Source organism: Labeo rohita, chromosome 23 (genome assembly GCF_022985175.1).
Source record: "Labeo rohita strain BAU-BD-2019 chromosome 23, IGBB_LRoh.1.0, whole genome shotgun sequence".
Taxonomy (NCBI): Eukaryota; Metazoa; Chordata; class Actinopteri; order Cypriniformes; family Cyprinidae; genus Labeo; species Labeo rohita.
In genome coordinates this window covers 9,183,327-9,198,425 of record NC_066891.1, presented here as the reverse complement: position 1 = coordinate 9,198,425, position 15,099 = coordinate 9,183,327, and the positions used below count along the sequence as shown (strand labels likewise).

Genomic DNA, 15,099 nt, shown 5'->3' with positions numbered 1-15,099 from the left:
ATCTTGGATGACAAGGGGGTGAGTAAATTATTTGTAAATTGTTGTTCTGGAGTTCTGTTTTAAACATGCTGGAAAATTCATTAAACTGTGCATACACGCCAAAAGTGGTGAAAATTTACATCTGATATTGCTTTCAGAAGTGGGTGTGGCAAGATGGCTCAATAGTGCCACCTATAAAATTTCAACAAAGTGCCCTTCGAACTATGTTTCACATATGTAGACACATGTAACACACCAATACCTACAAAAAAGTCCCCCGGTTCGAAGTCCGAAACCCAACAGGAAGTCTGCTATTTAGAATTTTCTTGGTTTTGTGCCATTTTTGCCATTTTTAGGTGTTGTATTTAAAAAAACTCCTCCTAGAGATTTATTCAGATCAGCATCAAATTTGGTATGTATAATCTAAAGCCCTTTGTGACATTACATTGCAAAGATCTAGAGTTTGTGTTGAAGAGCGTGTCCAGCAGGGGTGGTCCCAGACCTCCCATAAGCATTAAGGGACCCCCCATAACACCCAAAAAAATATACTTGGGGGTGTCCCCAGGTTTTTCAATAAAACTATAATACTTCAAACAAGAAACTACTAAAAAATGAAAATTAAATGAAAAGATTTGCTTGATGTATTAAATTTAGACCTGCTCACAATACATCGTATTATATATTTGCTCATTTTTACAGCATTGCTCATTACAACTAATCATACACGACACTGTTGAATTTAGAATTCAGTGGCCAATCAGAGGTGTTCAGAATAGTCATTGCTGAAACCTTTGCTGAAAGTCTTGTTCAGACTGAATCTCACAAATTCCCTCATCATAAGCAACAAAGTGTAGATGTACGTACGATGTAAGTAAGAGATTCATTGATCATACAGTGTGTGAACAGCTCCATCTATTATAAGAGAATTTATGAGTGCTTAAACAATAGCTAGACTGACTGTGCTCATTTAGAGTGCATTCTTTCATGGAGTGATTCAGTCTAATAAAATGCATTTAGAATGTTCCCAAAATTCAAGGTATGGGGACAGAAAATGTATATCATTTCATATAGTTAATCAATATCACACAAGTGTAATATTTTTTTTCCGCAAAACTCACTAATGTGATACTGATTTTATACAACAGTTCAATAAATTAGAAGTTAATATTAAGAGACTTATGTTTTAGACACCATGTCTATTTTTGCTCTATTTTGCCAAAAAATGGTTCCACAGCAACAGCACTTTTTATGTCTCTGAACAACATGATGGTTTTTCTTTCCTGAATGAATCAACCGTTTGAATGATTTGGTTCAATCTCAATGACTTACTTATCAACAGTGACTTGCTGCCACCTACTGGCAGTTGGAGGGTCCCCCCAAGAGCTTTGACACAATTCGAACACTGGTGTCCGGCCTGACAAACTGTAAACAATATTTTGTCATGAAACAGGAAGTTGTCATAATTCAGGCATAGAGTGTCCGATCTGCACCAAAACTCACATATTTAATAAGAGTCCTGTCCTGAACACATGCCCATGTCCATGCCCATATTCAGTTATAGTCATGGCGCCACCTGCTGGCAACAGGAAGATACGTTTTACGCTGTAACAAACTCTACCTAGAGATTTAATGACATTTAATTTAATGGTCAGTCTACTCTAAAGGCCTTCGCAATGTTAAATTGCGAAGATCTTGAGTTTTCATTAAAGGGTGTGTCTGTGGCGGTCTGACAAAGTTGATGTTTCACCAAGTAAAAGTTGTATGGCTGAATTACAACAATGTCCAGTCTGCCCAGACTTCACCTTTTCGATAAGAATCCTGGCCTAAACACATATGACTTGTTTTACACTAACTTAAACATGCAGTGTCCAATCTGCACTAGACTTTAAATGTTTGGTAAGAGTCCTGACCTGAAGACAGCTAAAGGCCAATATAGAGTTATAATCATAGCACCACCTGTTGCCAACAGGATATGTCATGTTTTACACCAACTCAAATATACCATGTTTAATCTCTGCCAATCTTCATATGTTTGATCAAAGTCCTGGCTTGAACACATCTACATCCCAATATATTCAGTTATAGTCATAGCACCACCAACTGGCAGCAAGGCCCTTTCAACACTGCTTGCAGCTTTAATTTCTTTTGAACCCATTGTTTTAAGCTCATAGGTGTTCTTTTTTGGTTCCTGTTTTAGGATCTGAAGTCCATGAGGTTCCAGGTTTCAGCTGATAAGAAGTTCATCCTGATGGCTTATAATATTCACCATGTAAGTAATATAAACAGAAGAACAACAGAAATGCAGTCTCATTTCCACTTTACCTGTGTGTTAGACAAAAATTATAGTGGACGCCTCTCATTGACTTTTGTTTTTAAAGAATTAGTTGATTTCCAGAATAAAAAATTCCTGATCATTTACTCACCCCCATTCCATCCAAGATGTTCATGTCTTTCTTTCTTCAGTCATAAAGAAATTAAGATTTTTGAGGAAAACATTTCAGAATTTTTCTCCATATAATGGACTTCAATGGGGATCAACAGGTTGAAGGTCCAAATTGCAGTTTTAATGCAGCTTCAAAGGACTCTACATGATCCCAGCTAGTGCAAGACAAGAATTTGTGGTTTTTATTATTTTTAAAAAAATGACCAATCATTTCACTGGATAAGACACTTATTTCTCATCTTGGATCGTGTAGAGCCTCTTGAGGCTGCATTGCAATTGCAGTTTGGACCTTCGAACCATTCGCCACCATAGAAGTCCACTATATGGAGAAAAATCCTGGAATGTTTTCCTCGAAAACCAAATTTCTTTTTGACTGAAGGAAGAAAGACATGAACATCTTGGATCACATGGGAGTGAGTAAATTATTAGGAAATTTTTATTCTGGAATTGAAGTGAGTTGTTGCAAGATTCTGTACCATTCAGAATCATATCCAACAGATTGGACAACAGAGTGATTTTGACAAAATCGCTTAATGATGTACGAGGTGTTGCCTATTCTATGTCAATATGACAAATCGTCCTTTAAATGTCACACATCTTATTATATTTAAGAATCTATATGCTCTTTTAGTTATCATGCAAGAAAGGATCATGCTACAAAAGGATCAACAGAAATGCTATTTTTAATATCTTATTATCTAGAGGTAGATATCACAGTAATGTTATGCGTTTTTAAAGAGGGTCAAAGTTGTGAATAGAACAAATGATTAGTGTATGTTAAAAAATTATTGCCGTATGTTAATTCTTTTTTACATGTGTAAATTAGACATTATTTAGTCCCCATCATTTTCCTTGTAGGAATTAACCACTATGCAGTTTAGACCACACATTTGGTCCACACAAAGATAACAAAACCTGACAGATGCTGTGCACATATTGATGGTGCAAGCGTTTTTGTGCGCTGTTAGCTATTGTTAGGAGAGTCAGCTACATCTTTTATCTATTGGACTGGACAAAATCTTTTCAGACCAACGGGAGAGACCACTTACGTCGTCCAGAATTTCTGCAGGATGTTCAACACTGAACCCTGCTACGATCAACAGCGAACGTGGAAGGAATAGAATATTCTAACAGAGAGGAGCTGGGGTGTAAAGAAAGGATGAAGGAGGGATACAGACAGGCAGTGGGAGAGATGGAAACAGAGGAGAGAAGCTGCTTGGCACTGAATTGTAATGAGCATCACACTGGGGCAAGCCTTTGTGATTACAGCAGGTTTTAGTAACAGGCTGAAAATAAACAACTTGTAGGCTATTTGTCTGAGCAACCACAGCAATCTGTAGTTCTTATCCCCCTGCCGAACCTCCTCTTCAGAAAATAATCATCTCTGCAGTAGTGTTCTCTCTTCTCAAAGGAGAACGACGAAACAGGGCGTAGACATGAGTAATAGAGAAAAAACTGTGTAAAGAGGAAAAAACAGGCAATGAGTGAAAACACTGACAGTACAATCCATATTCTCCCTCTCCTGAATTGCACTCGCACTCTCTCTCCTGACGGCTCTTGTGTATATTGCTTTTTTTGTTGCTGATTAAAATGGGTTCTGTATTGTGCATTTGTCTCAAAATGTGATGTGGTGCAATCTGGTGAATGACGCGTACCCATTGCATTTCACCCCAAAATCATAAAAAAACGAATTTTTTTTTGCATAAGTAAAATATCCAGTAAAGTCTGTTTTAAAGGGGTCCTATTATGCTTTTTCACTTTTTTAACTTTAGTTAGTGTGTGGTATGTATCTTTGGGCGTAAAATAGATCTACAAAGTTACGAATCTCAGAGTCCACTCCAAAGGGAGATATTTCGTCTTAAAAAAAAACCCTTTTCAAGAACTACAACGAACGGCTCCTTTGGACTACAACGTTTGTTTTCCATATGCAATGATGTCACAACGCGGTCCATTAGAATATCATTAAATTAAATCCCGCCCACGGAAATTCGAATTGTTGGGGGGGATGTAGGGATGAGGTGGGGGATTACCCTAATACTGCAGCATAGAGAGCCGCTTCAACGAACCGCAGTGCGGTGGGTATAAACACAAGCATTGACTAGAGTAGCCGATTCAGAGCAGTAATGTTCCGCAGACGTGTGCAGTACAGGGGGTCGAAACACATGCCAAAGCCGCGGTCTACTCCGGTTGCCGCGCCTGAGCCATAACGGGCCGCAGACGTGCGCAGTGTGTGGTAAGAGATTTATTCATCATACAGTGTAAATAACGTTAGCTTCACTTATAATGCGAGTGTTTTTTAAAATACATAAACTTGCACTAGAATAGGCTAGGCTGATCAGTGATGGTGTTTTTTGATAATGTTAGGCTGCTTTTAGCCTTATGCTGGAGCTGGTTTCGGGCAATAAAACTAAGTATGTAAATAATTAAATACATTAGCACGATAATATCATGTATTGGCGATCTCGCAGGCTGACGATAGGTCCCAACACTACTGTAGTGCATTATTTACTCACCCTCCATGCATCTTAGGTGTATATGACTTCCTTCTTTCAGACGAATGCAATCGGAGTTATATTAAAATTTTCCTCACATGGCTCCGGGGGGTTAGTAAAGGCCTCCTGTAGTAAATCAATGCATTTTTGTAAGAAAAATATTCATATTTAAAACTTAAGAATCACTGTAATCTATCTTGCACTAACAGTTGTACACGGAACTTGCTTCTTTGACAGTGGGCGTGGCAGTACTGAAACACCGTCTAAGCTGTTTGCCAATCGCAACGCAGTGGGACAGCTAACCAATCACAACAAAATTCGTTTTTGCAGAAGGCGGAACCCCGAACTAATCGAGTCATTTGTGCCAGGCTGGGAGAAATGTATTGTAATAATGTATGTTATGTAAATTATAATGTGAATTATGTTAAAAATTATGCAGTTTTTGAACCACCAAGCGTGAAAGCATGTTCTAGTACACTCCCAAAACAAAATTAAGACTCTGTTAAAGAGCATAATAGGACCCCTTTAAATCTATTTTTGATGGTTTGTAATGTCACATTAATATGGTTTTGAATTGCAAAAATATGTATAAATATGCATACACTACCAGTCAAAAGTTAGATTTTTAATGTTTTTTTTAAGTCTCTTCTGCTCACCAAGCATGCATTTATTTGATCCAAAGTACAGCAAAACAGTAAAATGTAAAAAAGTTTACTATTTAAAATAACTGTTTTCTTTTTGAATATATTTTATTATGTAATTTATTCCTGTGATTAAGGCTGAATTTTCAGCATGACATGATCTTTTAGAAATCATTCTCACATGCTGATTTGTTGTTCATGAAACATTTTTATTATTATTAAAAAAATGCTACTCATTTGTTTTCAAAAACAACAACATAATAATAATAATAAATGTTTTTGAGCAGAAAATCAGAATATTAAAAAGATTTCTCAAGGATCATGTGACTGGAGTAATAATGCTAAAAATTCAGCTTGAAGTCACACAAATAAATGACATTTTTAAGTATTTTCGAATCGAAAACAGTTATTTAAAATAGTAAAAATATTTCAAAATTTTTCTGCTTTTGCTGTATTTGGGAACAAATAAATGCAGGCTTGGTGAGCACAAGAGACTTTTTAAAAAAAGCAATAAAAATCTTGAGTGGTAGTGTACGTACAAACACATTATACAAAATCTTACCTTATTTTATAAAACTGTTGCATTGGTAAATAAATGTGTAAAAAAATAACAATTTACAATTTAAGCTATTCATAATTCATATACATGATATTTGTAAATGAAATCAGTTTATTATGAAAAAAGTGGCTACCGTAGTTTTATTTAATGTAACGGAAGTTGTAATGTGCTGCTGTCAGTACATTTACATACAGCTTAATTTGGACTAAAATAATTATTTTCAAAATGTCAGCTAAACACTTTAGTAACATGCATGTATTTTTAATCCTGTCTTAAAACAGGATTTTTAAATTACCTTCTTTCTTTATTGGTTCCTATCTTACAAAATAAATGACACCTATCTGTGTGGTCACATCTGCAGGGAAACACGGGATTTCTCTGTTAGTTCTCCACCTCCTCTAGTCACAGTCAGTCTCTTCCTTTATCTCTTGCCCCCCCACTTTTTTCCACCTATCTCTAGAGATTATGTGCTGACTGAGGCAGTTTGCAGCTCAAGTAACTGAACTGAGAGCAGCACAGAAATCACAAGTGCGGGGGGAGGTTGGGGTATGGCGACTGAAGAAGACGAGGATAAAAATGATGTGATCTGCAGTCGTCCTTAGATCATGCTGTCCAATCGAAATCAATCATAGAAACAGGATGAATGGGATGTGTGAATATATGTGGAGAGATTGGAAAGGAAACTGGGAGATAGGGAAAGAGGGAAATAGGAAAATATAATAGGGGACACCAGAATACTAAGGTGAAATTGCAAGGGAAGGAAGAAAAGGGAAAGCAATGGAAGGCACGTGTTGTAAAGGAAAAGAAGGTGAATATTGAAAGAGGGAAATAGAAATTGCGAAAGACAGCATGAAGGATAGTCTGAGCCAAATCAAAAGATGCAGAGACACTGAAATATAGGAAATGTAAAATGTTAAAGGATAATTCAGCCAAAAACAAGATATCTGTCATCATTTACTCTCCCTCATGTCATTCCAAACCTGTATGACTTTCTATCTTCTGTAGAACACAAAAGAAGACTTTTGAACATCTACAAGGACGCAAAACCATCACAGAAATATCTCATATGACTTCAGATGACACACTGGCACATTCATAAGAGTTAATTGTAAAAATAGCAATATCTGATTTGTGAATGGCTTTTGTGTCAGATCTTTTTAAAAGTTCGCTTTCAGAATAAGTTACTCACCCCTAAGTCATCCAAGATGTACATGGCTTTCTTCAGTCGAAAAGAAATGAAGGTTTTTGAGGAAAACATTCCAGGATTTTCCTCCATATATAGACCTTTTTTGATGAAAACGATGAGTGCCACCATTTCGAATTCTAACTTCCGACTGGATGCTCTTCTGTTCCGGTCTCCATTGGAACCCATTCAAATAGCACTGATCTGTTTTTAATGTAGCTAACGTTGGCTTCTTCGTGTCATCTACACACTTATTAAACTTTGAGGATTGAGGTACTGACAAATGACGGTCATTGTGACATTGCAAAGTGATGGCGCTATAGAGCCATGTGCTTTTTAAAAACATTTTAATAGGTTAGATTATCAACTCGGAATATATGCTAATTTGACTAGAAACACTGGACACCGGAAAAGCAAAGCATCCTTCTGGTTAAAAGTCAGGTATGATATCTGCGTTCAGGAAAAACGTCTATAGTGGACTTCAGTGGTGGCCAGTAAGTTGAAGTTCCAAACTGCAGCCTGCACTAGCCTTCCCACATTACATGGTCATGTTGAATGGTCATGCATAACGTAGGCGAAAGTACCGACCCAGTGTTTACAAAGCCGAGGGCCAGCCCGTGGCATAGGCGGAATAGGCAAATGCTAGGCAAAATGCGAATTTTTTAATATCTGCTTTTTTATTACCAATACTATTTCAATCCTATGAATTTAAAATATTACAAAAATGTGATTGTCCCACAAAAACATAACTATTTTGTTGCTCTTCCGACTCACCCCGGTTTGAAGCATGATCAGTCTCCCCCCACACAGCCGCAATTCCGATCAGTTGTAACAGTCCAACCTCCATGTTTTGATGCCGGAGCAGGGATGTAAGTTAGACAAGAACTGAGCGATTGAGGTGTTGTGTTGCTGGATGTAATAATAAATAGTGGTTGTCAATTACTCCCGACATCTGAGCCACTGAAGATGCAGTGGATTACATTTGTTTGTGAAGGGAATGTGCCTCCCGATCTACATATATCCGTCTATGTTCACGCGAATCATTCGTGATCCAGCTTCACTTACGGCAGAAGTGAGTATAAGGGTTTTTTTTTAATGAATCTTTGCGATCGCCCTTCCTAATAATGTGCTAGTTAGAAAATTTAGCGGCTAAACGCAGCTATATACGACTAAAGTAAACAGGCTCGTCACTCCACAGAGAGAAGAGAGGGGCGGGTGAGCAGAGCTCATTTGCATTTAAAGCAGCCTCGACCAGAATGAGATGATTTTTGCAGAGCTGATTTTGGCAAGGTAAAAAGGGTGTTGTTTTACACAACCACTGAGAATTTTTAACCAAAGTATATTATAGACTTTTCATGAAGACCCTAAAGAATCATATCAACTTGTGGAAAATAGGCATCCGATGACCCCTTTAAACTTTGTTGAGTGAGGCACTGACATATGACGCCCATTGCGACATTGCAAAGTGATGGCGCTATAGAGCCATGTGCTTTTTAAAAACTTAATAGGTTTAACATTAGATTATCAGCTCGGAATATAAACTAATTTGACTAGAAACACTGGACACCGGAAAAGCAAAGCATCCTTCTGGTTAAAAGTCAGACATGACTTCTGCGTTCAGGAAAAACATCTATAGTGGACTTCAGTGGTGGCCAAAGTGTTGAACAAGTGTTTGTTTACAAAGCCCAGGGCCAGCCCGTGGCATAGGCGGAATAGGCAAATGCTAAGCAAATGCCGATCCATAGGGGTGCCAAAATGCAAGTTTTTGTTTTTTTTTTAATATCTGCTTTTTTATTACCAATACCATTTCAATCCTATGAATTTAAAGTATTACAAAAATGTGATTGTCCAACAAAAACATAACTATTTTGTTGCTCTCCCAACTCACCCCATTTCGAAGCATGATCAGTCTCCCCCCCGCACAGCCGCAATTCCATATACATCAGTTACCTGACTGTGATAAATGTTTACTAATAAATTATCACTATGTCAAAAAGACAGAAGCCCTGGTGCCCAGGGAAGAAAAAAAGAAGAAGAGAAAAAAAACAAAAATGGGACAAAGATGGAGGTAATGTGTTGTAATGAATAATGATCATAAAAATTAAAAAAAAAAACTAGATGAGGTAAAAGTTTGTGAACAAACTTTATGTTGGCCTAGTCTAGAAAGCCTAGTCTAAAAGTTTAAAATAGCATAATAACAAAGTCTGGAGTTCTAAAGATCCAAGAATTTTTGTGTCACATGATAACACGTTTTAATTATATTTTTACATTACAGTTGTATAGGCCCTAGTATTTGGGTATTTATGGTGTTTTTAATTTGAATTGGCTAATTTAGTAATGTTTGTATATAACGGCTTAATAAAAATAACAACATTTTACCAACTGAACACTTAAAATTAATTTTGAAGATTAAACAGTAGCATTACTGTATGCTAGTGAAGTGTTCAAACAAACCTGTATTAGTTTTGTACAGGAATATTATTATTCTTGCTGTTTGTGTTGAATTTATAATGTTACTTAGGTAGCATCTATATTTTTATAGTTTTACTGAAAACAATTTAAAATAAGGTTAATTTTTAATATTAACAAAAATCATTAACGCTGTTACAAATGTGTTGTTCATTGTTAGTTAAAGTTTGTTAATACATGTTAACAAATGATACCTTATTGTAAGTGTTGCCGTTTCAATATCATCAGCTTTTTTTGATAAGAAAATGTAGCCTAACACCCAATAGTCAAATATACTCCTCCATTGCTCTCTTCAGATGCACTTTTGAAATATCTATGCAGTTTCTGTGTGAATGTGTGAATAATCATTGAACACAATGTGAGGCAAGGGGCGCCAGGTAAAATCTTGCCTAGGGCAGCAAATTGGCCAGGGCTGGCCTTGACAAAGCCAATGTGTAAAGAAAGTCAAATGCTCTTTACAAAATAAGATAAACCAAAATGGGTAAAAACAAGGGGTAAAAAAGACGAAGAACTAACCATAGTCATTTCCAACGTGATGCGTGAAGTCACGGACACGCATCGCAGAGCTAGTGCAAGATGAGCATTTGTGGTTAAAAGGTATATAAATTTGTAGTTTTATTTACTTTTTTTTTTTTTAGAAAATTACTGATCGTTTCGCTAGATAAGATCCTTATTCCTTGGCTGGGATCATGTAGAGTCTTTTGAAGCTGCGTTGAAACTGCAATTTGGACCTTCAGCCTGTTGGCCACCATTAAAGTCCACTATATGGAGAAAAGTCCTGGATTGTTTTCCTCAAAAAACGTAATTTCTGAGTAAACTATCAGCACATTTTTATTCTGGAGGTGAACTAATTTTTAGTGAATCGATTGATCTGGTTCACAAAACTGGTCTGGGTTTCCCAACAGCTTTTGGTGGTCACTATGATCTACTCAGGCTTAAAATGTTTTTTGAGAAACAAAACCCTGAAGGTTCACTCATGAATCAGACTGATTCGATTGACAAGTTCTCACTGAATTGGTGTCACACTGGTTACCAGCCCACTGGAGGGGAAAATGATCAGTAAATAACATAAATTTTGGTCTGTTTCTTACACAAAGCTGTCTTAGGACTTCAAAACACTTTGCGCAGGTCGTATATGACCATATTGATTCTTTACCCAGTGACATATTAAAAGTTTGATGTAGTACGTCCTACTTTACCTGCATACAATTAGTACACTCATGTAAAGTAATATATATTGTATAGCAAATCTGCTTGATTGCTTGTATCGTTGCATATTGCCGGAAAGCTTTACTGTACTAAATGTGATTATAAGGCATGAAGATATGTGACCCTGGACCACAAAACTAGTCGCATAGCCAACATTTTTGGCTGTTTTTTTGGCTTTTATGCCATAAATCATTGAGATATTAATTAAAGATCATGTTCCGTGAAGATATTGTGTAAATTTCCTACTGTAAATATATCAAAACTTAATTTTTAATTAGTAATATGCATTACTAAGAACTTCATTTGGACAACTTCAAAGGCGATTTTCTCAGTAATTTGATTTTTTTGCACCTTCAGATTCCAGATATTTAAATAGTTGTATCTCGGCCAAATATTGTCCTATCCTAAGCAAACCATACATCAATGGTAAGCTTATTTATTCAGCTTTGAGATGATGTATAACTCTCAATTTTAAAAAAATTAACCCTTATGACTGGTTTTATGGTCAAGGGTCACATATATTATAAACATTAACAGCATTAATTTTGTAAAGCCACTTTGAAACTCTATTGTGAAAACTGCTATATGAATGAATTTGTCTTCAATTTTATGCTATGTTTATATCTTTATTTAAAACTTGACATCTTCATTGACATTGAGATTGCATAGAAAAACCAACTGTCAACTGGAACAAGTAATTCGGATCAGAATGACATGAGGCTGAGTAAACGATGACATTTAATTTATTTTGGGGTGGACTATTACTTTTAAGTCACAGTCAAGGAGGAAGGAAGTCAAAGTTAGAGGAATAAAAGTAAAACATCCACAGGGATTCAGAAATGAAGAAGTACACATTATGTGAACCAGGGCACCCTGAGACTGAAAGCTCAGAGGAAGACGTGTTGTGATGAACATGAATCAAAAGATTTTACAGTCAGAGCCAACACTACAGAGAGACGAGAACAGAACGAATGAAAAAAAAAAGCAGGCGGGAAGGCAAACTAGGGCAGATCTTGCACTTTTGGCACTGAGAATTGTGTGGGCATCAGTAGCACGCTCGGTGTTATTGAGCAAATTAGTGCGATTACTATGCCAGCGTCACAATGATGCAGATTCCCACGTTTGCAATTTTTCTTCTACTGTTTACCATATGGATATTAATTTTGTGAATCCAAGGGGATTTATGACTCACAGCAAGAAAACCACAATCTTTTTTTCCTATATTCAACACACACAGTCTTACACTCAGAGAAAAATGTGCTAAAATTCAGAACTAGACACTTTGAGACTGCAACTTTCACATCTTATGTCTGTCTTTTTAATATTCAGAGATAGTTCTGTTCAAAAGCTTGGGGTTGGTAAGATTTTAATATTTTTTAAAGGATCTCTTATTCTTACCAAGGCTGCATTTAAAATAAAAAAAAAACAGTAAAAACAAAATAGTTAAATATTATTACATTTAAAATAACAGTTTTTTAGTATATGTTAAAATATAATTTAAAAATGTAATTTAAAATATAATTGGTAAAGCCTTTTTTTTCATCAGTCTTTAATGTCACATTGGCTCATAAATCATTCTGATATAATTCTAATATTTAAAAAAAATCTTTGATTTTGATTAAGTGAAGGTTTAAAAGAACAGCATTTATTTGAAATAGAAATCTTTGATCTATTTAATGCATCCTTTTGATCAACTTAATGCATCCTTGGCTGAATAAAAGTATTCAATTCTTTCAAAATCAATATCTTGATTTCTATCTCAAACATTCATCCTAATGAAATTATTGTTTAACATCACTGTTCGACAGTACCAGACAGTGCGACAGTCAGCTGTTCTGTTTTTAGTATGCAGTGCAGGGCATGACTTTCAATCCTATTAGGCTTTTGGGAAACGAGTGCAGTTCGGAGCTTGTCGCCACACTGCGTTCTGTCCTGTTCCTGCGGCAATCGATACATCTAATTTTACACGAATCATTACAGACCTAACTGATCAATATATCTTCATATAGCCAAATGCTTTGTAATATACAGTCCTGCCGCACTGACGAAATGCACAATTGTCCTTAGACACCCAAAGGACACTTGTATTGATTTAGGTCATCTTTGACATGGTAATCCAGTAGAGGGGGGTTTCAGGCTGATATGTGAACATTACGCAAGCAGTTTTTTGGAGGGATATTGAATCCAATCATTGCGCTGATAGAGACAGGGCGTATGCCGCTATCATTCTGTCGTATGACCCTATGCATGTGATGAACCGTTTTAATAAGAGTCAAGCCTTCCCTTGTCCCTTCCAAGCTATTGATTGTGAAACAAATTCAAATGTTTTCTAAAGAATTGCTTCTTTTGTTCATGGTGCTCCTCAGATGAATCAGCTGAATGAAGCTTGAAATTGAAATTGAAATGATCCATTAACCAGAATCCACAGTTGTGTTGTCATGCAGAGCGAAAAAGAAAGAGATTATGTGAACGTATATGAGCGCGTGCTTTGTTCAGAATGGAATACAAGCACACTGAACACTACACAGTACACACAGACTATTGTTTAAAATAGTATATTATATATGATACAGGCTCCTTTAAAAAATAGCATTGTGCTACATTGTTGTCACATGGTCTCACTATGTTGCAAGCTATTTATTTGCATGTTTAAATATTAATTTTTAATAATTCAATAAGCAACTAAAGTAATACTTGGGCAAGGATGCATTAAGTTGTTGCTCTTTTTATCTATGTTAATCAAAGAATCCTGAAAAAAAAAATTCATTATAGTTTCGACAAAAAATATTTAAAGGAGAAGTTCTCTTCCAGAATTAAAATTTCCTGATGATTTACTCACCCCTATGTCATCCAATATGTTCATGTCCTTCTTTCTTCAGTTGAAAAGAAATGAAGGGTTTTGAGCAAAACAATCCAGGTTTTTTCCTTATAGTGGACTTCAATGGGGGTCAACGGGTTGAAGGTCCAAATGGGAGTTTCAGTGCAGCTTCAAAGGGATTCTACACAATCCCAGCTGAGGAATAAGGGTTTTGTCTAGCAAAACAATTGGTCATTTTCTTTTAAAAAAAAAAAACAACCACAAATGCTTGTCTTGCACTAGTTCGATTTCACGCATTACGTAATCACGCACACGTGACGTGACAGAATTACAGACCCAGTGTCTACAAAGCGACTGTGCAAAGAAAGTCAAACACCTTTTACAAAAAAGGTAAAACAATAATGTCGGAGGATTTTGAAGTTGGAAGAGAAAATGAGATGGAGAGCCCTTTGGAGTGTCATTGAAACTGCAACTTAAACCTTCAACCTGTTGACCATCATTGAAGTCCACTATATTGAGAAAAAAACTTTCTTTGTGACTGAAGAAAGAAAGACATGAACATCTTGGATGACATAGGGGTGAGTACATTATCAGGAAATTTTCATTCTGGAAGTGAACTTTTCCTTTAAGTAGCCCAAGTGTTTTCAACATTGATTATGTTTCTTTAGCAGCAAATCAGCATATTAGAATGATTTCTGAGGGATCATATGACATTGAAGACTGGAATAATGATGCTGAAAATTCAGCTTTACCCTTTAAAGGAATAAACTGAATTTTAAAATATATTTAAGCAGAATTTTTTTTTTTTAAATTGTAATAATATTTTACTGTCCATTGCATTTCGTTCTTAAAACTGCACAATTGACCCTTCACATGGAGTTTGACTGACAGGCGATCTGACCAATCATAACGTGGAATCTGCCATTTTTGTCCGACAAACAAACCAGACATGAGAGTAGATTAACACCAGTGGACTTGAACTTAAAAAATTGTGTGTATTGTCGTCTTTCCCAACATAGGCTCATTGGAAATATGTGCCTCTGTATACGTTTATGCAAAACTGATAAAACTTACCTATATGTACGAATCATATAAGCACTAGAGACAAAACTCAGACAATTTTATTCCTTTTCACACAAAGTATGATTTGCCTAATTTTCAAACAATTACTTGCAGAATATTATGAGTTAAAAACTGATACTTTTGAAAGTTGTTGTCACATATACAGCTTCATATGCATGAGTTTTCTAATTTAGTAGCTTTGCACGGTAGCTTACACAATATGGCGTTTCACGTGAATGATGAA

The 15,099-nt window shown here is 36.0% G+C and overlaps 1 protein-coding gene across 4 annotated transcripts in view; it reads left to right on the top strand.

Moving 5' to 3' along the window:
- The window catches only part of LOC127154611 (inactive dipeptidyl peptidase 10), a 70,775-nt gene that overhangs the window by 29,524 nt on the left and 26,152 nt on the right, over positions 1-15,099 (top strand). For all 4 annotated transcript variants that reach the window (XM_051096248.1, XM_051096247.1, XM_051096249.1 and 1 more), the window contains one exon: positions 2,177-2,248. In XM_051096248.1, the coding sequence (XP_050952205.1) occupies positions 2,177-2,248 (72 nt within the window). The remainder of the gene's footprint in view (positions 1-2,176; positions 2,249-15,099) is intronic.